This window comes from Rhinichthys klamathensis, unplaced genomic scaffold (genome assembly GCF_029890125.1).
Source record: "Rhinichthys klamathensis goyatoka isolate OS25496 unplaced genomic scaffold, OSU_Roscu_1.1 h1tg000036l_1, whole genome shotgun sequence".
In the NCBI taxonomy this organism is placed as follows: domain Eukaryota; kingdom Metazoa; phylum Chordata; class Actinopteri; order Cypriniformes; family Leuciscidae; genus Rhinichthys; species Rhinichthys klamathensis.
In genome coordinates, this window is record NW_026606584.1 from 796,915 (window position 1) to 822,110 (window position 25,196).

At 38.2% G+C, this 25,196-nt stretch overlaps 1 protein-coding gene across 1 annotated transcript in view; it reads right to left on the reverse strand.

Annotated features, from left to right (window-relative positions):
* The window catches only part of srp68 (signal recognition particle 68), a 60,425-nt gene that overhangs the window by 34,377 nt on the left and 852 nt on the right, over positions 1-25,196 (reverse strand). Inside the window, exons 4-8 of the mRNA XM_056246128.1 lie at positions 24,970-25,165; positions 24,720-24,802; positions 19,100-19,209; positions 17,729-17,811; positions 17,303-17,443 (exon numbers count right to left, since the gene is read on the reverse strand). Coding sequence (XP_056102103.1) covers positions 17,303-17,443; positions 17,729-17,811; positions 19,100-19,209; positions 24,720-24,802; positions 24,970-25,165 — 613 coding nt within the window. The remainder of the gene's footprint in view (positions 1-17,302; positions 17,444-17,728; positions 17,812-19,099; positions 19,210-24,719; positions 24,803-24,969; positions 25,166-25,196) is intronic.

Sequence of the window (25,196 nt, forward strand, 5' to 3'; positions counted from 1 at the left end):
CTTAACACAAAGAGAAGTCGCAATTCACACTTAAATCGCTATTCTAGACAGTGTTGATAATGAAGGAATTAAATGATTTAAGTTACATGTAGCCTAGTGATATTTCTGTCATAAAAGTTTATTACTAAATATTTCATTATTTCAATAATTGATGAAATAAAACTGGCTTGGGCCAGCTTTTTCCAAGCAAAACTAAATATAATCTGAAAAAACGCATGTTAATTTGTTGTCATGAACAAAATGTTCAACTCAATATTAAATTCTACAGGGATCTTTGGATCCTTACAACCAGGCATGCAATTTGTGAATTAAGTTTTTTTTTTTTTTTTTTTATTATTCAAATAAATATCGAACCATGGTGCTTCGTGGTAATGCTGCTAAATTAAATAACATGTATAGAATAATTATGAACTTAAATGAAACAATATCGCAACATTTCAACAAATACACTATCTGTTTTTACATTTTAATTCAGGGCGATTTAGCCTGCTACATTTAATTAGAGCGAGATTTTCACCCTTGTCTTGTCATTTTCTCATTGGGAAGCGCTTACATACATGTTTAAGTAGATCCTCTGTACCTCTTGTTTTCATATGGATTACATAATCAGATAACATTTATTAGCCTGAATATTTAGACATTAAAAGGCTTTAGACATAGCCGATTTCTTATAGTGACTGAGCTGAAGTGGCTTTCGGTTCATTTTTGTGACGCGCAGTTCCCGGAGACAGAGACGACAGATAGCCTATACTGTTTTTGTCGTTAGCCTAATATGAATACAAGTTTACAGTTTTTAACGATGTAAGCTACTCTACTCTTATCTGTATGACCAAAAAATTACGGAGTCGCCTATTAGGTTATTTTAGCTGTAATAATGAGAAAAATAATCTAAATGAACGCGCCGCCGCGTTTGTCGAACACTAACTCACCATGCCAGAATAAAACCCGACTTTAGAAAAATGCATAGGGCCACTCGGCGTGCCAAAACACTTAATTATAAACTTCAATATTTCATTCAAAATAATCTCAAAACGCTTTGTGAAATTTTAAAAGCCGTGCATGCATTAAGGCCACTTGAACTAATGAACAACTGAAACGCTGGTTTTGATTTTATTGTTTGTCGTTTAAACGTGCTTGTTGCATATCTCTATTTTATATTTGATATGGTCTATTGGTGAAGTAGCCTATAGCATTGATTACTGTGGAGGGAGGGGTGTGGGGATTCAAATAATTCAGCAGAAGCAGGGATGTTTAGACCAGAAGGAAATCCCCGTCCCCCCTGGCAAATCACACTTTACTTAAAACCATGTTTTTAAAAACTCTATAGGGAATCAAAAAATAATAATAATAGGCCTAATAAAAAAAAAATAAAAAAAGATATATATATATAGGCTAGCTATATATATAAAATTACTTTTTTACAGAACAGAACTGCTTTTGAAATTACGATTGGTAGCCTATTATTATACAGATGCAAAGTCGTTCTGTTGGATACTATTGTTCCTTAGTGTAAAATGGAAATGCATGGTAATTTTATTTTATAAATATAAGCAAAAACTGTATGGTGTAACAGAGTTTTAGAGCTAGACAAATCTCTCTGCATTAATAAATATAAAATTTACAGTAGACCATGTTTGATCGGGATTTGAACCCGTGTCATCTTGATGATCGGACCGTAAGTTCTACCGCTCGGCTATGAATTTTCTCACTGAGAAATGCCCAAACGTTTGTTTCTCACATGAGCGAGAAAACGTTTTCTCGTTAGCCAGAGAGTAGGCCTACTTTAGCCTACATGAATAAAAGTAGACCTTTTACAGTTTTAAAAGATGATATCTTATCTGTATGACCAACAATTACGCAGTAAGTTCTTTTAGCTGTTATGAGAAAAATAAATTCAAATGAACGCGCCGCCGCGTTTGTCAAACTCTAATTCAACATGCCAGAATAAAGCCAGATTTTAGAATAATCAATAATGCATAGCCACTCGGCGTGGTGTGCCAAAATACCCTAATTATAAACTTCAATATTTCATTCAAAACCATCTCAAAACGCTTTTTGACATTTTAAAAAGCCGTGAATGTATTAAGGCCACTGGAACCAGGATCGTAACTGAAACGCGCTGCATGTCTCAATACAGGAGCAGAAGCGCTGGTTCAGATTGTATTATTTGTTGTTTAAACGTGCATGTTGCATATTTAAAAATATTTGTTTAAAAATAAATGTTTGTTGTAGGCTTATTTGCAAATTACCATAACTTGTAGAATTGCATCCTTACTGTTAATTGACATTAGCCCCACTTACGTTTTGATAAATGTCCCTTTGCGCCACCTGGCGGTCATTTCGCGAACGACTTTGAAATGGGACTGGTTTATTTTTATTTTATTGGTCTACTTTAAAAAATAAAACTTTATAAGACATTTATGGAAAAAGACTTTTCTTTTCAAGATGTTTCCAACTGTAACTTTGAACCAATTCTGTAGAATGACCCATATAGCATTTGACCAGGATTTGTTTCCAGGTGTGACAAAAATGTGCTTTTGGCTTTCATTTATATTTTGATTGTTTGTATATATATATATATATATATATATAATGTATGTGTGTGTGTGTGTGTGTGTGTGTATATATATATATATATATATATATATATATATATTGTCCTTGCATTCTTTCTTGTGTGACACCCCTGAATGAAAGGCTCATTATTATGCAGGGTCACTGTCTGAGAACCACTTAATTATTCATGATAGGGGTTGGGCCGTTCCGCCCATCCGCATATTGCCTTGGCAAACAAAAAAATGTTTTTCACAATTTAAAACAATCTATTGTTTTATGTGAATGATTAGTAAGGGTGATTTTCAGATCATTTTGAAGCAAAAACTCTAGGCGACAACGTCCATTAGTCAAAAATCTTGTGGACACATATTTAGTATGTTTTTTGTGTCCTTATTTCAAAAACTTTATTTTTTAGTTTTTTCAATAACCACGCATAAACAATATTCTCTCAAAAATACAAACTTGTACATACATGTTGCTCACATATTATGGTAGTCCTGTGTGTGCTAAATAGAGTGTAATTTCACCTGTGCCATTAATATGTTTATAAGCAACTGAAAAAAACACAAATGTCAGAGCATGTCAAAACATCTCAAGGAGCCCAAAACACCTTGGACCCCAGAGGGTTAATGGACCTTCTATCGCCCTACAATCCGTCGCGTTCTTTAAGATCACTAAATTCGAGGCTTCTGGTCATTCCAAGGATATCTAAGTCCACTAAAGGAGGGAGGACGTTCTCACATTTAGCTCCTAAACTCTGGAATAGCCTTCCTGATATTGTTCGAGGCTCAGACTCGCTGTCCCAGTTTAAAACTAGATTAAAGATGCATCTCTTTAGCCAAACATTCACATAATGCTTACCTTTTATACCACTGTTGAATCAGATCGAATGCATTAATATTATGAACAGCAGCTATGCTAATTATTTCCCATCTGCTTCCCGAGGTAAATAGCGTTTGTCAGCTCCAGTTTGTATCCAGCCTTTCACGGAGACTTCAGATGCCTCAACACCTGCGATGAGATGACTAAACGCCTGTGAAGAGACGACTCAACGCCGGCGATATGTTATGCCCTAAATTAACCCTCTGGGGTCGGCAATCACGCCGGCATGATCTGCTCGCTTTTTTTCTTATCAGTGCAAAAGAGACTCAAAATACTCGGTTGATTTTGATCTTACATATAAGTGTTATACATCATTAGATCCTGTTAAGTTTTATTTTTTTTGTGGATACTCACAATAAAAACAAAGTGTTGTGCTTTTCACCAAATAAAGTAAAACAAACATGATGCGAGTTCTGCGTTCTCTGTCAGTGAAGTCCATTCTGAAACGCGTCCTAAGATTAACTGTAACTCCGCGAATACTCAGTCAAACAGGTATACAGGCACACAGGCATGAAGCCTGAATTATCTTCTTTTAAATGAAGTAATTTATATAAAAAACTAATTTTCTCATTTTATGTAATCTGTACGAAAAGAGAGAGATGATAGTCGTTCTCGTCTCAGCTCATTAATTTGACCACGCCCACGGAGCGCGTGCTCTATTCAAACACAAATGCTCTGAGGCGATCCACGCCCGCATCAGCTGGATAACCCACCGAAAGAGACTCATATTTACGACGCTGTGAGGAATAATACTATCTTAATAATAATCCTGGAAAAAATTACCTCAGAAGTGCAGGTAGTTTCATTTTGAGGAGCAACGGATCCAGCTGAGGAATAGGTACATTCTTTATTCTCAAGTGCTTTGTTCTAATCGCGATATGGAATAGTGTCTGTAAACAAAAAGACTGTTTGAATATGAATCGCATTTTTGTGTGTGAATGAATGAACAGCTTTTACCTAACTATATTGCAATACTGAGATGAGTAAAAATCGACTGAAATATGTTGAAATAAAATATTTGTGTATAAGCAACGTATTAAACTGCAAATTAACATTTATATGCCCTAATATAGGCTATCATTAAAACGATGTGTTACATATGAAAGACAAGATGTCGTTTTTACTGTAAAATACTGCCACATCAAATAAGCTTGTTTGCTAAGATGTTATTATAGTGTTTGTTCGATTAGGCTATCAAACTAATTAATCCGCAACTGTGAAATATGTATGATAAAATGTATACTTTAGTTTATACAAAGAATGATTAAATTTTAAATATAGTGTAAGACTGGAAAACTGGAAACTGGGTGAAGAGATAGACCACTGGACTATGAGACAAAGGACCTTGGCAAATTAACATTTGAACTCTCACACACACACACACACACACACACACACACACACACACACACACACACACACTTCTTCCCCGCATCCCCCACTCTCGCAGTGACACATAAAAACTCACATAAGAATATCTATGGTTTAATGTGAATGATTATCATTGAGTATTATGTTTGGTATCATTTTAAAGGTCTCAGGGTGGCTGGTTCAGATGTCTCATTCCAAATAAGTAAAACAAAAGGAAATAAGGTTTTTAAGAATTTAGGAATAACTGGCACACAAAAGAATGTGGTTTCTAGGCACTCCCAAAGGTGTAAATTCATGAATGCTAATTTCCACTGTTCTTAGCAAATGGTCAACTCCTAGCCCCAGTAAGTCTGGGGAGGGGACCACAGTAAATTACATATCAAAGGAGGTCTAGATATATAATGAAATGCAACGGAGAGTTCAGGGCTGTTTTCTGTATCTCAGATCAGCCCGTGAGGTTAGCTCATGTAGTTCTTAAATGTTGGGTTTGCATCTATTTCTCTTATTAGAGCATTTGATGTTTTGTATTGATGATCTTTGAACTGATTATGAAATTGGCATAATACTTTTACCTGACATAATAAATTGTTATATTTGATTATTCTAACAGACTTTGACTTTATTTTCCTTGGAGTTAAAAGGAATAGTCAAACATTAACGTATACTTAATGATGCACAGATATCATTAAAAAACACTTTCATTTTATGGAGTCAGATGAAACGAGTTAATACATAAGATAAAAAGTATTACATTTAATCAAAAATCCCTTTGCCATTGGAAGAGACGGAACGCGCGTTGAGACCTTCACCGCTAAATTGAATGCCGCCCTTGGATCGAATTAGCAGGACTTACAATAGTTCATTTTAATTGTTGTTGTAATTGTAACATTTTTATTAAAATAGCAAAAATATATGTACATATAAATAAATCTTAGGTAAATCTTAAAAGGTCAATATAAGCCTCCTCTTTAAATTATTTGTATTGTGTTTTATTAGTGACACATTTGGGATATATTCCCAAACTTTCTGTAAATACAGTATGAGAATTAACTGCACAATTACTAGAAATGTTTACATTGGATATTATACAATTTGCAAGCACAATTTGAAAAATAAATAAATAATTGGAACTGTGAACCAATTTTGTATTATATCGGCCTATATATATATATATATATATATATATATATATATGTATTGTCATTGCATTCTTGAGGCTCAGTGACACCTGAATGAAAGGCTCATTAGTATGCAGCCCTATTATGCGCTCATTACGCGGGCCATTGTCTTCTCAGGTGTGAATCACAGCAGGTCACACCCCTGCGCATATTGCCTTTCCAAACAAAAAGGGTCATACTAAATTTAAACTAATCTATTGTTTTATGTGAATAAGGCAGGATGATTTTCAGATCATTTTGAAGAAAAAACTCTAGGCGACAACATCCATTAGTCAAATGTCTTGTGGACACATATTTAGTATGTGTTTTGTGGCCTTGTTTCAGAAACTTTAAGTTTTAGTTTTTTCAATAACCACGCATAAACAATATTCTCTCAAAAATACAAACATGTACATACATGTTGCTCACATATTATGGTAGCCCTGTTTGTGCTAAATAGAGTGTAATTACACCTTTGTCAGTAATTTGTTTATAAGCAACTGAAAAAAGCAAAAATGTCAGTGCATGTCCAAACATCTCAAGGAGCCCAAAAACACCTTAGACCCCAGAGGGTTAATACATGATTAACTGTATTTTTCTATGTACATTTCTGAAATGCACTTTCTGTAAAGCTGCTTTGAAACAATATGTATTGTGAAAAGCGCAATACAAATAAATTTGAATTAAATTGAATAAGGTATAAGAAATGTAAATTTGCATATAACAAAGCTTTAATGTGCCCTTAACTGCCACTGCCATTTTGAATTTTGAAAAACTCTAGGGCTGTCACGATTCCTCGATTAAATAAGAGTACTCGATTTGCTATTTACCCATGTCGAGTAACTGGCTAAAAAACATAGCATAGTGGTATTGTGAATTCCCAAAGGCTGCAATTCAATTAAACAAATAGATGCCCAGCAGGTATAAGGTATAATATATAAATATATATATATATATATATATATATAAAAATATATATTAGGGTTAGTTATCAGTCCAATTAATTTTTACTTTGTTTATATAGTTTTTCTTTTTTACCCAACAAATATAAGGGTACAAACAAAAAAATCAAGTGCAAATACAAAAATAAGATGGTTCTTAATAAATCACCCTTTATTAAATGTATAAACACAGAAACCCCGTTAACAGGTTAACATCACGTTTCCCATTCCATGACTAGTAAAATAATCGCAATGTATTCTCTGTAAAATTGCGTAATCCGCAGGGTGCTGGACACGGAGATGGGTAAAAAGGTTGGTGGCTACACATTCTGCAGCGCCGCGTCGCGTGTAGGACAACTCGAGGTATCGCACACCGGACGCGCACTTTCTCAGTTTATGGCCAGCAGTATTCTTATGTTTAAGGAGATTATGAAATTAAGATAATGTACTTACTATGTTATGATTGTTGTACTGTACAATTAAATACAATAGTTGCTGAGTATGTGATCTGAACACCTCAGAGCATCCATTAACTGAATGAATTGAGAATATCACCTGAAAATCCGATAACATCAGCAATTTTCATTCAAGCAGCTGATTTCTGTAAATTAATGTAAAACTAAATGTACATTGCAGCACAGCGTGAAGTCATTTACGATGATTTGAGACAAATATAATGTAAATTTAATATAAAACTATGTAAATGGCGCTCTGTGTCGCGGCAGGATTTTGAACAAGAGCTGTTGCTGGGCACCGCAGACAGACGCCGAATACACTCGAAGAGAAAATGTGTTCGAATTTTAAAGACGTGGCGCTGCGCTTCTCGTCCAGTGTGCGACCCCATTTAAAGTGCTGTTTTCGTTTGAGCCGAAGAACTCCCATACAGGCGAGCTTACTTTTTTCGGGTGTGGACAGTGTTTCACTCTCTCGCTCAGACGACATTCTTCTCAGAGTACCTGCGCGGCCCGGGCTGCGTCTTCTTGTTTGATAGGTGGCAGCGGGTGCAATACAGCCACCTGAGAGCTCAACCAGGTACTCGCGCTGGAGTATTTACGTGTCATATTATCATAATAGTCCTATTCATTTTAAACATCGTGGTTATCGCCAATACCAGTATATTGCCACACTCTAAATTAACACGATGTCGATATTTCATGCTTTGAATATCACGATTATCGTCAACACCGGTATATTGCGACACCCCTAATACACACACATATACATACAGTGGGGAGAACAAGTATTTGATACACTGCCGATTTCGCAGGTTTTTCCACTTACAAAGCATGTAGAAGTCTGTAATTTTTATCATAGATACTCTTCAACTGTGAGTGACGGAATATAAAACAAAAATCCAGAAAATCACATTGTATGATTTAAGGAATTCATTTGCATTTTATTGCATGACATAAGTATTTGATACATCAGAAAAGCAGACCTTAATATTTGGTACAGAAATCTTTGTTTGCAATTACAGAGTTCATACGTTTCCAGTAGTTCTCGACCAGGTTTGCACACACTGCAGCAGGGATTTTGGCCCATTCCTTCATACAGACCTTCTCCAGATCCTTCAGGTTTCGGGGCTGTCGCTGGGCAATACGGACTTTCAGCTCCCTCCAAAGATTTTCTATTGGGTTCAGGTCTGGAGACTGGCTAGGCCACTCCAGGACCTTGAGATGCTTCTTACGGAGCCATTCCTTAGTTGCCCTGGCTGTGTGTATCGGGTGGTTGTCATGCTGGAAGACCCAGCCACGACCCATCTTCAATGCTCTTACTGAGGGAAGGAGATTGTTGGCCAAGATCTAGCAATACATGGCCCCATCCATCCTCCCCTCAATACGGTGCAGTCGTCCTGTCCACTTTGCAGAAAAGCATCCCCAAAGAATGATGTTTCCACCTCCATGCTTCACGGTTGGGATGGTGTTCTTGGGGTTCCTTCTTCCTCCAAACAGAGCGAGTGGAGTTTAGACCAAAAAGCTCTATTTTTGTCTCAGACCACATGACCTTCTCCCATTCCTCCTCTGGATCATCCAGATGGTCATTGTCAAACTTCAGACGGGCCTGGACATGCGCTGGCTTGAGCAGGGGGACCTTGCGTGCGCTGCAGGATTTTAATCCTTGACGACGTAGTGTGTTACTAATGGTTTTCTTTGAGACTGTGGTCCCAGCTCTCTTCAGGTCATTAACCAGGTCCTGCCGTGTAGTTCTGGGCTGATCCCTCACCTTCCTCATGACCATTGATGCCCCACGAGGTGAGATCTTGCATGGAGCCCCAGACCGAGGGAGATTGACCGTCATCTTGAACTTCTTCCATTTTCTAATGATTGCGCAAACGGTTGTTGCCTTCTCACCAAGCTGCTCGCCTATTGTTCTGTAGCCCATCCCAGCCTTGTGCAGGTCTACAATTTTATCTGATGTCCTTACACAGCTCTCTGGTCTTGGCCATTGTGGAGAGGTTGGAGTCTGTTTGATTGAGTGTGTGGACAGGTGTCTTTTAGGCCCCATTTACACTGCATGGTTCAAGTGACCCAAATCCGATTTTTTCCTCTCGTGGCACAGATCAGATATGACCCATGAACGTGTAAGCAGGAAAAAAACGCATGGATTCCGATTTTTTCAGATCGGATTCAGGCCTCACTCATATGTGGTAATAAATCGGATATGAATCGGATACGTGCATTTGCGTGTGCCATGTAAGCAGACAAATCGGATATTCCCCAGTAAATGCGAGTCGTATGTCATTAAAAAACTGAGATCACATGACTTATTATAGGCGCGATGGAGGACGAAGGATACACACAGTGGAGCAATGCAGAGGTTTCATGTTTTTTGAGTGTTTGGGGCGAAGACACAGTGCAGGCAAAAATGCAGGGTTGTTACAGAAATAAATCCCTGTTTGAAGACATTTCAGGAGATATGGGGAGGCACGGTTTTAAGCGCTCGTGGCTACAGTGCCACCGTAAGATAAAAAGCTTAATGAAATATTGTGGAAAGCAAAACACTGGATAATTTTATTCGCATCTGCATCCATTGTATTTCGTGCTGTTTTACTTCCTTTTCCGGGTCAGAACGTCTACATTTGGTAGTTTCAGCAGTGTATAGTGTAAATGCAAAAATCGGATACGGGTCACTTTTAAAAGATGATGTAAGTGGGTCGTCAAAAAAATCGGATATAGTCAGAAAAGCGGATTTGGGCATCAAGACCTGCAGTGGAAATGCAGCCTTATACAGGTAACGGGTTCAAACAGGTGCAGTTAATACAGGTAATGAGTGGAGAACAGGAGGGCTTCTTAAAGAGAAACTAACAGGTCTGTGAGAGTCGGAATTCTTACTGGTTGGTAGGTGATCAAATACTTATGTCATACAATAAAATGCAAATTAATTACTTAAAAATCATACAATGTGATTTTCTGGATTTTTGTTTTAGATTCCGTCACTCACAGTTGAAGAGTACCTATGATAAAAATTACAGACTTCTACATGCTTTGTAATAGTGGGAAAACCTGCAAAATCGGCAGTGTATCAAATACTTGTTCTCCCCACTGTATGTGTGTGTGCTTTATTTACATGCGTGTAGATTATGTGCGATTCAGAGCGGCTCCTTTCACAGAAAATGCTGCTCCAATTAAACGGTTATCATTTACATGAATGGAGCGCATCTCAAAAATCCATCTCTGCATATGCTGCAAGTGTGGGTACACAAAGGACACCATTTCATCAGATTTGTAAGGTAAATAATTTATAAACCTATGCCAAAACAGGAGAATACATCAATATGTTTATAAATATGCAAAATGTTCATCACGATTTCAAAAAAGTTTAAACCCTCGCTCTGAGTTTGCATGTTTCTATGTCCACATATTCTTGTTCAAGAAATTAGAGTGGCTGTAGTATTTCTATCATAAATAAGTGGCAAAGTATTAAAGATTAAGTAAATATTACAATTAAACTTATGTTGTTTGGCCAATATTAAAGGCAGGGTAGGTAAGTTTGAGAAACTAGCAGAAAACTGCTGGATTTTGAAAGTATCCAACAGAGAAACTCCCACCCCCTCCCTTCTTGGCTCCTTCCAAAGCCACGCCCCCAAAACACATGAACGTGTGATGCCGACCGCTCAGTTGGAGGACGCGTTTACCAGCGCCGAGAGGAGCGCAGTGCATGGAGTGACATTACCTTTTTTTGCATTGTTTGCCTGCGCTGACTGTATATGCAGGTACAGGTGGTACTGGGAATTTTGACTGCTCTTTCTCTGCCATAATTGTAAGACTTCCTAGCTTCCGGCCGGTACGTGCCTCTCCTCTTTCGAAATGAGTCAACCGGGTGCACGCATGTGCAGCTCCTGTAGCAGCAGGGGTGATAACCATGGTAGCGAGGGAGAGTGACAGTCGCCCAGCCAATCATTGCATTCGTTCCGAATGGAAAGAGTAGCTGTGTTTATTGCAGCCCTGAGAGGACTACAGACACTCGATTTTTATACTCTCCTTTTCAGAGTACTTACATTTTAGATATGTATTGGTATATAAAGACAGTTTAAACAAATTTGGGAAAAAGTGTTTTAGAAACAAACTGCCTACCCCGCCTTTAAACAAGGATTTGATCTGCTGTAAAGTGTAACACCAGGCAGTTGGCGGCCTCTGCAGGCATTTGTTATAATATATAATGTACATAAGATGATTGTTTACATTAAGTATTTTAACAGTGTTGATCTATAAAAACATGAATACTTGCTTTTGATACTTAATTTGAACCAAAAATTATTGCCTCATTTTTATTATATATGTATTTTAAGTCAGGGGTTTTCGAACTGTGGGTCGCAGATTGGGAAGAGGTGGGTCGCGCAACCACTATATTGGCTGCAGCTGTATTTACTTTTCATGAGTGACACATACAAAAAGGTTAAACGATGAACCAACGTTAAATAGAAATCGCTATATTGCTTAGAGCGATTTAAAGTTAGATAAATATGTCAGTATTGTGTTTCATGTGGTTTCATGAAGTGCGCCGGTGCGACTTGTTGTGATAACAATTTTCACCGTCTCAGAGCGGCTTCTAGCCTAGAAATCTAGACGCACCCTAGCGGCAGCAAAATTATTTTGCAGCCAGTGTGGTCTAGCAACTCTCCGTTGACTTTCGAGCTGGAAAAAACAAACTCTGGTCAGGCCAATCACATCGTGTATAGAGTTGGTGGGCGGGCTTAACAATGACAGCAGAGTTGTGGCGGATCCGCTTGATTTCCATAGGTGATTTCCCTGCTACTTGAAAACAAAGAAGACGCGGCTGGCGAACAGCGGTCTTTCGAATCGGCTTTGGCCGCGACTCTGGAGGACTTGGAGTTAAGAGAACGTCACTTAAGTCATTCTTAAAAAAGGAAGATGTGTTCGGAGTTTTGACGACCAGATACAGCAAAAGTTTAATATATCAACTAGCTCCGCTGGTGGGAAAACGCATGGGACTCACTCATCCACAGCCGTTCGTTGCTCTGGTTGGTTGTAGCCCTATCCTATTGCGTACAGAGGGATTTTGAAAGACAACTGTTTATCCCGCCCCTCGGATTGAGGCATGCCAATTGTGAGTTCCCAGACCTAACATCTTGATGTAGGTCTGGCTTGCCAGGCCAAGCGGCTTCGGTTCATTAAGCAGTTTGGTGCACATTATTAACGAGAAGAAACTCGTTTACTCCAATCACTGCACTGCATTCTGCATGAGATCGCATTACACCGGAGAATTCAAATGTCACGAAAGGCTGATTCAGGTCTGGGCTGCGTTTCCCAGAAGCATCGTGAGCTAAGTTGATTGTAGAGACCATTGGTGGCAATGGTTCTACGATCTACACTCACCTAAAGGATTATTAGGAACACCATACTAATACTGTGTTTGACCCCCTTTCGCCTTCAGAACTGCTTTAATTCTACGTGGCATTGATTCAACAAGGTGCTGAAAGCATTCTTTAGAAATGATGGCCCATATTGATAGGATAGCATCTTGCAGTTGATGGAGATTTGTGGGATGCACATCCAGGGCACGAAGCTCCCGTTCCACCACATCCCAAAGATGCTCTATTGGGTTGAGATCTAGTGACTGTGGGGGCCATTTTAGTACAGTGAACTCATTGTCATGTTCAAGAAACCAATTTGAAATGATTCGAGCTTTGTGACATGGTGCATTATCCTGCTGGAAGTAGCCATCAGGGGATGGGTACATGGTGGCCATAAAGGGATGGACATGGTCAGAAACAATGCTCAGGTAGGCCGTGGCATTTAAACGAAGGTGCGGACGGCAAAAAAATGACGCGTTGAGTGCGCAAGACCGGCAAGACCCCATTTCGCTTGGCTGTGTGCACAGCTTTTTTTGTAACAGCGCACGCGACGCCGCATCCGAGGATGAACGACTTCAAGCCGAATCTGCCCGAGCATGTAGGCTACGTCTCACCGCACCGGCACGCAGTTTACGCATCTAAATTGCAAAGTTCATTGCAAAGTTTTTTTGTTAAGGTTTTGTTTACTGTGTGTGATTTATTTAAAACAAAGCACGTTCATTGCAACGTTTTTTTTTGTGTTAAGGATTCATTTAATGGAAAGCACATTCACTTCTAGTTGTCTTGCTGTTAATTTTAAATAAACGTAGAGCGAGTTGTCCTATAACAGACGAACAGTTATTCAACCGAACGTCTAGCTGCTATCAAAAAAAAAAGAAAAAAAAGGTTCGACTATCAGTCGACTACGGCAAAATCTAACGAATCAGATTCGACTATGAAAATCCTTAGTCGAAAACAGCCCTAGTAAACACAATCTCTTTCGTCTGTTCAACACAGCGCTGTTGTCTTTCAGAGATATGGTCGTCGTAAGAGGTAAGAGTGCGTTGTTTTGTGTTCCCTTGCATGCATTTTGATACATACCAACGCATAAGGAAAATATACAGTCCCCTCCAAAAGTATTGGAACGGTAAGGCAAATTCCTTTGTTTTTGTTGTTCACTGAAGACATTTGGGTGTAAGATCAAAAGATGAGTATGAGACAAGAGATCAGAATTTCAGCTTTTATTTCCTGGTATTCACATCTAGATGTGTTAAACAACTCACGACATACCACCCTTTGTTTGAACCCACCCATTTTTCAAGTGAGCAAAAGTATTGGAACATGTGACTGACAGGTGTTTCTTGTTGCCCAGGTGTTGCCTTTTGGGTTGATTGTCCAAACATTAAATAACTCTACATGACTAGTCTAAGTTTTCATCCTTGGTTCAAACCTATAAAGACTGCATTTCCTGTTAAAGAGGATAAACCAACATGAAGACCAGAGAGCTGTCTATGGGAGAAGAGCAAGCCATTGTCAAGCTGAGAAAAGAAGGAAAGTCGATCAGAGTAATTGGACAAACATTGGGCATAGCGAGCACAACAATTTGGAATGTCCTGAAAAAGAAAGAAACTACTGGTGTACTGAGTAACAGACGTCGAACAGGTCGGCCGAGGAAAACAACAGTAGTTGATGACAGAAGTATCGTGAGAGCTGTGAAGAAAACCCCCAAAACATCAGTAAGTGACATCACCAACGACCTCCACAGTGCAGGGGTGAAGGTATCACAATCCACTGTTCGAAGACTCAGAGAGCAGAAATATAGAGGCTACACCACAAGATGCAAACCACTCATCAGCAGTAAGAATCGGAAGGCCAAATTGGAATTTGCAAAGAAGTACAGAGATGAGCCGCAAAAGTTCTGGAACACAATCTTATGGACTGATGAGACCAAGATTAATCTCTACCAAAGTGATGGAAAGGCCAAAGTGTGGAGAAAGAAAGGAACTGCTTATGATCCGAAGCATACAAGCTCATCTGTGAAGCATGGTGGAGGTAATGTCATGGCTTGGGCATGCATGGCTGCTTCTGGAACAGGCTCATTGATATTTATTGATGATGTAACTGATGATGGTAGCAGCAGAATGAATTCAGAAGTGTACAGAAACATTTTGTCTGCCAATTTACGGAGAAATGCATTGAAACTAATCGGGAGGAAGTTTATCATGCAGCAGGACAATGACCCAAAGCACACTGCCAACAAAACAAAGGACTTCATCAGGGGGAAAAAGTGGAAGGTTTTAGACTGGCCAAGTCAATCACCTGACCTTAACCCAATAGAGCATGCATTTCACCTCCTTAAGAGGAGACTGAAGGGAGAAACACCCCGAAACAAACAAGAACTGAAAGAAGCTGCGGTAAAAGCCTGGAATAGCATCACAAATGAAGAATGCAACAGTTTGGTGATGTCGATGGATCGCAGGCTTGAGGCAGTTATTGCAAGCAAGGGTTATGCCACCAAATATTAAATGTTATTTACTTTAAGATTATTTGTTCCAATACTTTTGCTCACTTGAAAAATGGGTGGGTTCAAACAAAGGGTGGTATGTCGTGAGTTGTTTAACACATCTAGATGTGAATACCAGGAAATAAAAGCTGAAATTCTGATCTCTTGTCTCATACTCATCTTTTGATCTTACACCCAAATGTCTTCAGTGAACAACAAAAACGAAGGAATTTGCCTTACCGTTCCAATACTTTTGGAGGGGACTGTATATGTAAAAAGTATTTAAAATGTATACACACGAGCACGAAAGCGTTTTCAGCGCTGAACAACGCAATGAGTTTAACAACACTCGCAGCATAAATATTAGTATTGAAATTCTAGGTCCTGGGCATACCAGGGTCCGAAATGAACTTTTTGGCTCACCTGCCACAGGGACTGGTAGATGAAAAAAATCCACCAGCCAAGCATATTTTTTACCGGCCAAAATAATAAACAGCCTTTTTATGTCACATATACATTAATTTATATATAGGCTATATTTAAACATTTTTGTCATTATATTTCTGGTCAATTATTTTCCATTTTTACTTTTATTTACACACATACCGGTATTACACAATTTACACACATTAAAATAATATTTTTGTGGTGGTGCCTATGAAAATAGTTCTGTACAAATGAAATGTATTAATTGTATATTTAATAAAATATATGCAATAATAATATATTCTAAATATTTTTTTTAAATAATTATGTTTACTCCGCCTATTTTTTTACTCCATTTACTCTGACTGATCCGATCAGTAACTGAAGGACTGGAAATATCAGTTGTTTTAACCATTCATTAAAATGAATCGGTTCAAAGGAGTCATTAGTTCGCGAATTGGACGTGTCATTATCGGATGTGTTCGCGTTGTGTGATTATTCCGGCCTCCGAAGAGAAAGTGCGCGCGCGCGACCAGGGCTCTCTCTCTGCTCGTTCTTCAGTTGCGCCCTGTCACACGCACAGCAGTTCGTCTACATTACTCACTGATCAAATAAGACTATGGCGGGACAAAAATTCGCTTTGGAGCAGGAGGACTGCTCGATCGATAAGAGGACTCGTTAACGTCGAGGGCATACAATATCGATGGTTCATAAAACTTAGAACCGGTTCTCGAGTGGAACCGGTTTTCAATTCACATCCCGCAAACACAACAACTCCGTCATGTCCGTAGCCATCATGCCAGATACTTTATAACATTACAAAATGCAATTGTAATAAACATTTTATTACATTACTATTTTGGTATGAACATTCACCCGCCAGTGGGGCGGATAGCCTTTTGAGATTTACTCGCCAAACGGAAAATCTACCCGTATTTGGCGCTTGGCGGGTGTTAATTTCGGACCCTGGCATACTGTCAAATAAAATTATTAGTCTTTTTTTTGTCATATCAAACCTTTGGTTAAGATTAAGCTTACTTATTCATTTCATTTCTTTAAATTTGTTTTACCATGTTTGGGTAAATCAGTTGAGGCAGCAGACAAAAACTACTCAGTATTCTTCACATTATTTCAACAGCCATTAGGCTACTATTTTAATTCTCTTTAAAATGATTTTGGTGGGTCTTGAGATAGATTATTCTTGTCTATGTGGGTCCTGGAATGGAAAAGTTTGGTAACCCCTGTTTTAAGTCATTTTAAAGGCTTGTGTCTTTGCTTGGGTCCATTTTTTTAGTACAAAAAAATTCATTACTCAATTAAGTCAAAATAATAGACCGCTTGCTTGATTACCAAAATAATTGTTAGTGACAGCCCTAAAAAACTCTTTTCAGACCATTCACTCTTAACTGGACTATAGCATTATCTACAACATCTATTCTGCCAAAATGGACAAGTGTGGTCATTACTCCCCCTTTTTCATCTGCTTGGATCCTGCCTGCCACTTATGGGTGTTAGTTTTAAGTTTTGTAGTTTATCAACTAATAGAAGACTAAACTGATATCAAGCAATACGCCCCAGTTGATTACCAGCCATTTTAATGAAGAAGGGCTATTGTCACTATCATAGTCACAGTACTGCATGCAAATACAAAATGAATTGTGAATTTATAGACCTTTGTAATTGCAGCTTCATTGTCTGCCAGACCCAGCAGGAAGATTCTAGCCTTGTCGATTTTGACAGGAACTGTACGACCTCTCCACTCAACCTCACTCATCACAGCTGCCTGCTTGGCTCTTGTCTGAGTAATCAGTGTCTGAGAGAAAGGAAGAGAACAATTTCAAAGATGGTAAATCTACTGCAGAATCCTCCAACCAATTTTCTAAAATACAGGCTAAAAATTTAACCAATTGTGATTTCGTAATAATTTTTTTTTTTTTTTTTTAAACCTTTAAGAAAACATGAGGTTTGGCATGCAATTTTCTCCCAGAAAACACAAAAGGTTTTGATATAGTATGTTAGACAAATAGATCAATATATCGTTAGAGCTAGAATATCATAGCCTAAAAAGCAAGAACATGGTTATGAAGACAAGACTGACCTCCAATTTTTGAGCCATCATGCCACCCCCTCCTCCTGCACTCAGTCTCATCTGCATGAGGTCGTTTATTGCATTCTGGTCACCTAGAGAACAAACAGAGTATCTGGGCATGAAGGCTCGGGATTGGACAAAGTAGTCAAAGTGCGTGTATGTTTTAGTATATTTGGATGAATGTGTGAGCGTTTCCAAAGTCCATCTAAGTAAAGTCAGTTCACTCAGCGGCCATATTCGCAAGTTTCCTGAGAAACTATTTCCAGTCATGCAGGTAGTGAAATTATCTACTTGCATTTATATTTGACAGACACTTTTGCAAAGAAAAAAAAAAAAAGGACATTTTTAGACCAGAACATTTAGTCAGTTCTTTCCTGGAAATAGATCCCTTAATCTACTGCACAGATCTCTTTGGCATTGCTAGCAGGATACTTGAGCTATTAGAATATGCAGTAATAACATTTCAAATCAGGAATATAATCTGACAACAACGTTTTTGTAAATTGTGCTTTTTAAGCTTAATTCACAGAACCTTTTTCAGGCTTGATAACATGTCCTTATACATGCTCAGGAGTAAACATACAGGTGATTGTTTTGAAATAAAGGGCGTATTTTTAATTCATATAGCTAATATATTGAGCATTGCGTTGTCTCAATTAATAAGGCAATTGTCTCCAACTATAAGGTGACAACAGCTGCAACAAAGTGCAATGCTTTCTCTCATCCATGCATGTTTGAGTGGCCCATCTTAGCCTTTAAAATTCCCCATTAAGCCATTTCAAAGGTTCAACTTTTTTTTTTGGAGGTCTCCTACAATCGGTTTCCATGCATCCAAGGTAAAAAAAACGCTTACATTTTCTCATAATATACATTGCAGAATGACCTTTTCTAATAGTGTCTGAAACTGTTCGATAAAGGATTCAGTCTCTCTAAATCCCTTCTATGTAACGATGGCATCGTTTAACTCGTCCTTGTCCTTTGGAAGAGCACTCAAAGTCGATAGCGCAGAAAACAGTGTTGAGCATGTTTTTGCAATGCAAAAAACAGCATTGGTGTTGTCTCGAAATGTCGACAACACATACCAAACTCTTCTAGGCCTCAGTTTCCAACTACAGTGTTTAAGGGAGAATTTGCAGGCAGCTAATGAAGACCATTAGGCTGGCATTATGCAAATCTGTTACAAACTTACATGGGTTCGTAGAGGAAGTAAGACTGGAATTACCGGTGACTTGTTTCAGGCAGTTCAGAATCATTCTTTTTTTTAAAAGACAATGACTCCATTTATTGTGCTCTTTGAAACTTTGTGGACCTTTTTCATTCACAAACAGCTATAAAACACTCTACATTAAAAGGTAATCTGAAACAGTCTCAGTTTCTCACCAATGTTATATGCACAGTATCGGATGTTAGGTGAAATCTCTTCCACTCTCTGATAAAAAAGCACTGCTTGCTCCTCAGTAAAAGCACTTGCCAGTTTCTCGTAGATGGTCCTGCAAACAGTCCAAAGAAATAAAACAAAATCTTTCACAAAGTACACAGAATAAATATACACCAAATATTTTCTACTTTTCTTTTAACAAAAAAAAAAAAAAAAAAGTCTAAACAGCTATTTTAAGCCACTGCAGTGTTTCCCATTAATTACCTAGACTGTGGCAGCCCAGGCCAATCGCTTCAGCTGAAAATATTTCTCATAACAAAAAATCTCTAATGTTGTTTTGCACCATTGGTTTGGCAACGCATCTGTAAATCAGAATTAAAATATAACATCACAATATGGCTCTGCCCACTTCTTAAAACGCAAAAGGCAGCAGCGCAACTGGTTTTCAATGAGCCCAAGAGACCCCACGTCGACAAGTCTACATCCCCTCCAGAAGCCTGCAGTCGAGAGGCACATCACTTTCGAGAATGTTTTCGTTCATTGTTTCATGGTGGTGGAATGAGCTACCAAACCTTATCCGGAAAGCAAAATCCCTGACAATATTCAAGTAAAAGATTAAATCTACTCTCTTCCGTGAGCACTTAACTGTATCCTGTGGACTGATAAGGATTCTTAAATCTCAAGACCAATCTTTTTGTTTAAGCTGTTTTCTGTCGATTTGTGTACAAATCGTGTCTAAATATCATTTGTAGTGTTATTTTTTGCCTGCCATCCAGTAATCTCAAAGTGCTACTTTTTATATGAAACTAAATCAGCTTTCAAATTCTGTCAGTTTTATCACAAATCAAAACAATGTTATTGTTTTTTTGCAGTTTATTGTGACGTGACAGATGTAACCACCTCAGTTCAAGCGGCATGTGAACTAGGGGTGTAACGATTCAGTTTACTCACGATTCGGTTTATATCAAGGTTTTAGGGTCACATTTTTGGTACGGTATGTGCTATGTTCAGAGAGAAAAAAAAATAGACTAATGTCAGATAAATGTAAAGAACCAAATATTCAAACTACAATCAACAGCACAAATAAATACAATAGAGCAAAGATACAAATAAAATAAATGGTACTTTTCAGGTTAGACCTAGTAGTTTTTTAGGTATACAAATTGAATAAAGTAATCAAATGTAAAACCACATTGCATATACGGCAATCTTCACTGTATAAATTAAATAAAGATTAATCATTATTAAAGATACAAAAGCTATATGTAAGTGATTTCCTTGTATTTTGTTATTTGATTAACATTAAAAACACAGACAGAAGGAATATTAGGCTGCTGTCATTTTAAGACAATGCACGGATCTAGGTCACTTATACTGATACACATGCGTTATCTTTCTCAACTGTTTACATTCACGTAAGACATAACCGACTATGTTTGCTAGGATACTCGCCAAGATGGGTATGCTGACAATTTTTGTGTGAATTTGTCCATTCAAGCGCAAGACTAGAAAGAGAACTCAATATTTGCTCGCTGTCTTGAGATGCGGCTCTCCGTTTGCGCACTTCGGATGAGTGCGCACACAAATCTCTCTTTCGCCTACTCTCGTACTTGTTTAAATTAGCAAGGCTTAAATTAGTTTAAACACAGATAGCAACGTGTGCCGTTCAGGTCTTACCTGTGCTCGCATGCTACCAATACCCGGGTGATGACGCAGTAAATGACTGGTCATATTACAGCATACAGCACTCGCATTGAACAAAGTTTAGGGGAAGCTATAATACATATCCATCGACAAACATATTAACCTAACTGTCTGTTTTATGGGTTATTTTACAACAAACCATATTATATATGGTATATATCAGGGGTTTTCAAATTGGGTGAATGTGAGCCTCCCCTGACAGTAGGTTAGGAAAGCCGAGCCCCCCCTTCCCCAAAATCCCACCCCCCGTAAATGCCATCTTTTGTGTGTTCCAGGCAATGATGTGTTTCAATAAAAACGGATAAAATGTAAATATTTTTTAATATTGTATTTGAAGACATTTTATTTCCACAACTTTTTTTTGCAACAGCAAATAATTTCCAACTTAATGCAGGCCTAATTGAGGCTACTTTTAAAATCACTGAACATCAGTAGGCCTAACCACAAGTCAACAAAACATGCTTAACATGTGTAATGCAATGAGTAGCAGTGCTTCGCCGATGTAATGGGGTTTGCCTGCCTTCGCTACGTGACACGATAAGATGCTTCTGACGCCTTGATGTTAATAGGGCCAAACAACTGTATTATGCTTTTTTTGTGACTGCAAATCATCACGCTTCCTCTCAAAACACTCAACTGGCTTGTTCACTAAATTTGTATGCCTAGTTTCAATGTGACGCTGAAGTTTGCATGGTCTCATGCTATCATTTGCTTGCACCTCCTTGCAGAACACACACTGCGGCAGAGGTGCAGCTGCGGACCCCAACTACTCAGGGTCATATTTCCTGTCTCCTCCCTTAATACTGACTTTTGTTGACTTGGGACAAGGAAACAATGCATTTTAAAGCTAATACACACACAGCGCAGCGAGCCCAGGCCTGCGGTGAGAGAGTCTCACACACAATCTTTTTATGAATGAAGGCCAGTATCACTGATATTAATATAGCTACTGATGTCTCCATTAAAATGATTTTTAATGTTTACATTTTTTAGGCTTCAAAAAAATATAACAACTTTTAATTTAAGTTAACTTAAAACAATCCTCACTTAAACCCATAATAAATGTCATATTTACCTGTGCCTTACCTGTCTAACAGGTATGAAGTATATCGAAATTGAATAAGGTTATAAAACAGTACGCACTGCAAAAAATTAAAAAATAAAATATAGATTAATCCTTATTACAGCTACAAGCGTTCTTTAATGAAGAGCAGTGAGTAATTGTCTCTGTTTCATTTGTTCTTTGGTTAACTTTATGGACAGAGAGAATGAGTGCCGATGTCACTTTAAGATCTGCCGCATCTCATTCTCTCACTACTCTTTACTTCTATTTAAGATTTTATTTAACTCATTTAAGACTGTTCTTGTGAGGATACTCGACAAAACAGACATTTTGGCATTAATGTGTGGGTTATTGTTCGTTCAAGCGCGAAAGAGAACTCGATACTGGCGCGCGTCTTTCTGTGCGTCCTGTGTGTGTGTGTGTGTCAAAAGGAATGCATTCACTGACAGCGCGTTCTCTTTTGTCTTGTCGCGAATTAATGGCTTACAAGCATTTGCGTGAATAAGAGCGTGATCATATACAAAAATGTATCGCATGAGTAATTTAAAGGAATACTTTAAACCCTGCGATATTAATAGAGCTGCATACAGAGTAGGGGTGTAAGAAAAAATCGATACACTTGAGTATCGCGATATTTTATTTTGCAATACTGTATCGATTTTCAAAAACGCAATATAGATTTTTTTTTTAGTTTACGTGCAAAAATATTCATACTATTGCCGTGGTTCGCGTTTATGTTGTGTTTAAATCCCTACCACTAGATGGCTAGAATGAGACGCACCACTAGTGTCCTCGCCTACAGTGTCTATGATTTTGATTAATATGCGCGAGGGAGAGAGAGCAAGACAGTGCGCGTGTTGTTTGAAGACGTGAGAGTGCGCGCGCGCGGCCGGGGCGCTCTCTCTCTGTGCTCGTTTGCGTCCTGTCAAGCGCAGCAGTCTTTCTATTCTACATCACTCACCGATAAAAAAAGGCTTTGGCGGGACACAAATTTGTTTTGGCAGCCGCTAAAAAGTGGACGATTTGACGGGTTTTAAAAGATTAAATACAACCCGAAACTAAAAAACAGACCCCGCCTCTATTTGAGACTGGCCTTTATTTACCCAAACCTGTCGCCACTCGCCACATCAGGCGTGTAAAAGAGACCGGCGTCTATATGGGACTCGCTATTATTTGAAGTTTTACGGTATGTGTTGGATGTACCCTGTATGAATAATAGTGCAAGCATTTTTTTAATGACAGATTGCCCCTCAGATTGCACCTTGTGTTATGCATTAGCCTAGATGTCACAGTAAGGGGCTATGTATTTTCTTTAACTGACTATATATTTGTTCCTCAATGTTTCCTTTAGGAATTGGGGATATTCAAATTAATTAACCAATCATTAATACCATTGATCAGCCCTACCTAACGTGGATGTTTTTTCCACTAAGAAACAAACATTGTTATGTTATTTTGATTTATACTGTGAAGCTTTGATACAATTGTGAAAAGCGCTATATAAATATACTTGACTTGACTTGAATTGTGTTCGTGTTTTTGCAACACAAAACGTGTTGGATGTACCCTGTGTACTAGGAGTAGTGCAAGCATTTATTTATTTTTATTGACATAGACAGATGTCTTTTCTTTTTTCAGATTGCACACATGTGTGTATGTTATGTATTGTGACAGGGGCTATGTATTTTCTTTTATTAAGGCCTACTTGAGCATATACAAATTTGCTCACTAAGAACCTGTGAACCACAATCCCAAACTGGCAGTTTGATTTTCTGTGTACTGAATTGTTTATCTAAAGTAAACTTGTTTGAATTTTATGCACATCATGTCTTTTTTTTAAATAATACTTTCTAAAATTGTAGTCCTACTTAAAAAAAAATCGCAATATATCGCCTTATGCACAGTATCGAAATATATCGCAATATATTGAATCGTGACCCATGTATCGCGATACGTATCGTATCGCCAGATTCTTGCCAATACACAGCCCTAATACAGAGTTATTTTTTTCTTCGCGTTTCGAGCCTCCCTTGTGCCTCTTTGGCGCCCCCCAGGGGAGGCGCGCCTCACCTATTGAAAACCGCTGGTATATATTATATTAATAATATATTATATGCATCGTCAGATTTGAGATGAAACGCAGTGCAGGTATGTGTCGAACCATGGGTGGAGAGTGGTACAGTTACATTTTTTGCAGAGAACCTTTACACCTCTACTGTGTACCGATCATCCATTCCATTTACTACTAGTTATAGCACAAAATAAATTTGAATGAACAATGAACTGCATTGTAAGAAAAAATAAAACTTACTTAAATGCATCATGCAGCAGAAAGATGTAAAAAAAAAACTAATTAATTTAACAAATTCCTATATTGTTGATGGTTCAATGTTGTTATTGACATCGGGTCACTTGTGAGATATCACCAATATAAGTTATATCATCATATTGCCCAACCCTGAGATACTACCACAACTAAAAAGAGGTTTGAGTTCACTTTAAAGATCAGGTACAAGTTAGTGCAGAGACTTGTGTTCAGTCTGGTCACTGAAAAGTGGGAGGTCATTATTTTGCTCTCAAAGTGCACCAGACTGGTGTATTTAACTTCAAAATATTCTAAATGTTATGTCACGGTTTGAATTTCACCTACCACAGTCTCACACAATCCTGTGGGAAACACTGCACTGGCTATAAAAAGGTGCACAAAGACAGACAATACCTCATGAAAAAAGTGAAGGAAAACAATAGTCAATTACAACCTAGACATATTCATACAATAATAATACAATAATGATGTCTGCAGAGTGCAACAAATGCATATCAATAAATAAATGAGAATAAAAGGAAGCACTGACTTGCACTTGTTAAAGGCCTCCATTGCAGATTTCCATTCCTGCAGCTCAAACTGAACCATTCCAGTAAGATAAGCAGTATAAGCCTACGGAAAACATCAAACACACTTACAGCGGATTCGGAACAGAACATTGACATGACATCAGCAACTATTAGTGGACATAAAAACATTGCGTAAAATGTCTTTTGATGGTCTCCCTGAAATCACATTGGGGAAAAAAATAATAATAATCAAATGCATCTTTGACCGACCTGAGCCTCAAGTTTGGTCTTTGCGTCCACACGAGGACTTTCACACAGCTTCTCCAGCTTCTCCCCATGTTTGGCGGCCTTTCGCAGGCGAGCCAACAGGTGAAAACGCTTTCGGGGCTCAGTGTTAGCTTCCTGTTTCAGCTGCATGGCATAACTCCATGCTCTTTCTGCTTCCATTAACACTAACAAGAGATGTCTGGAGTAGACAGATAGAGATAGGGAGAGGA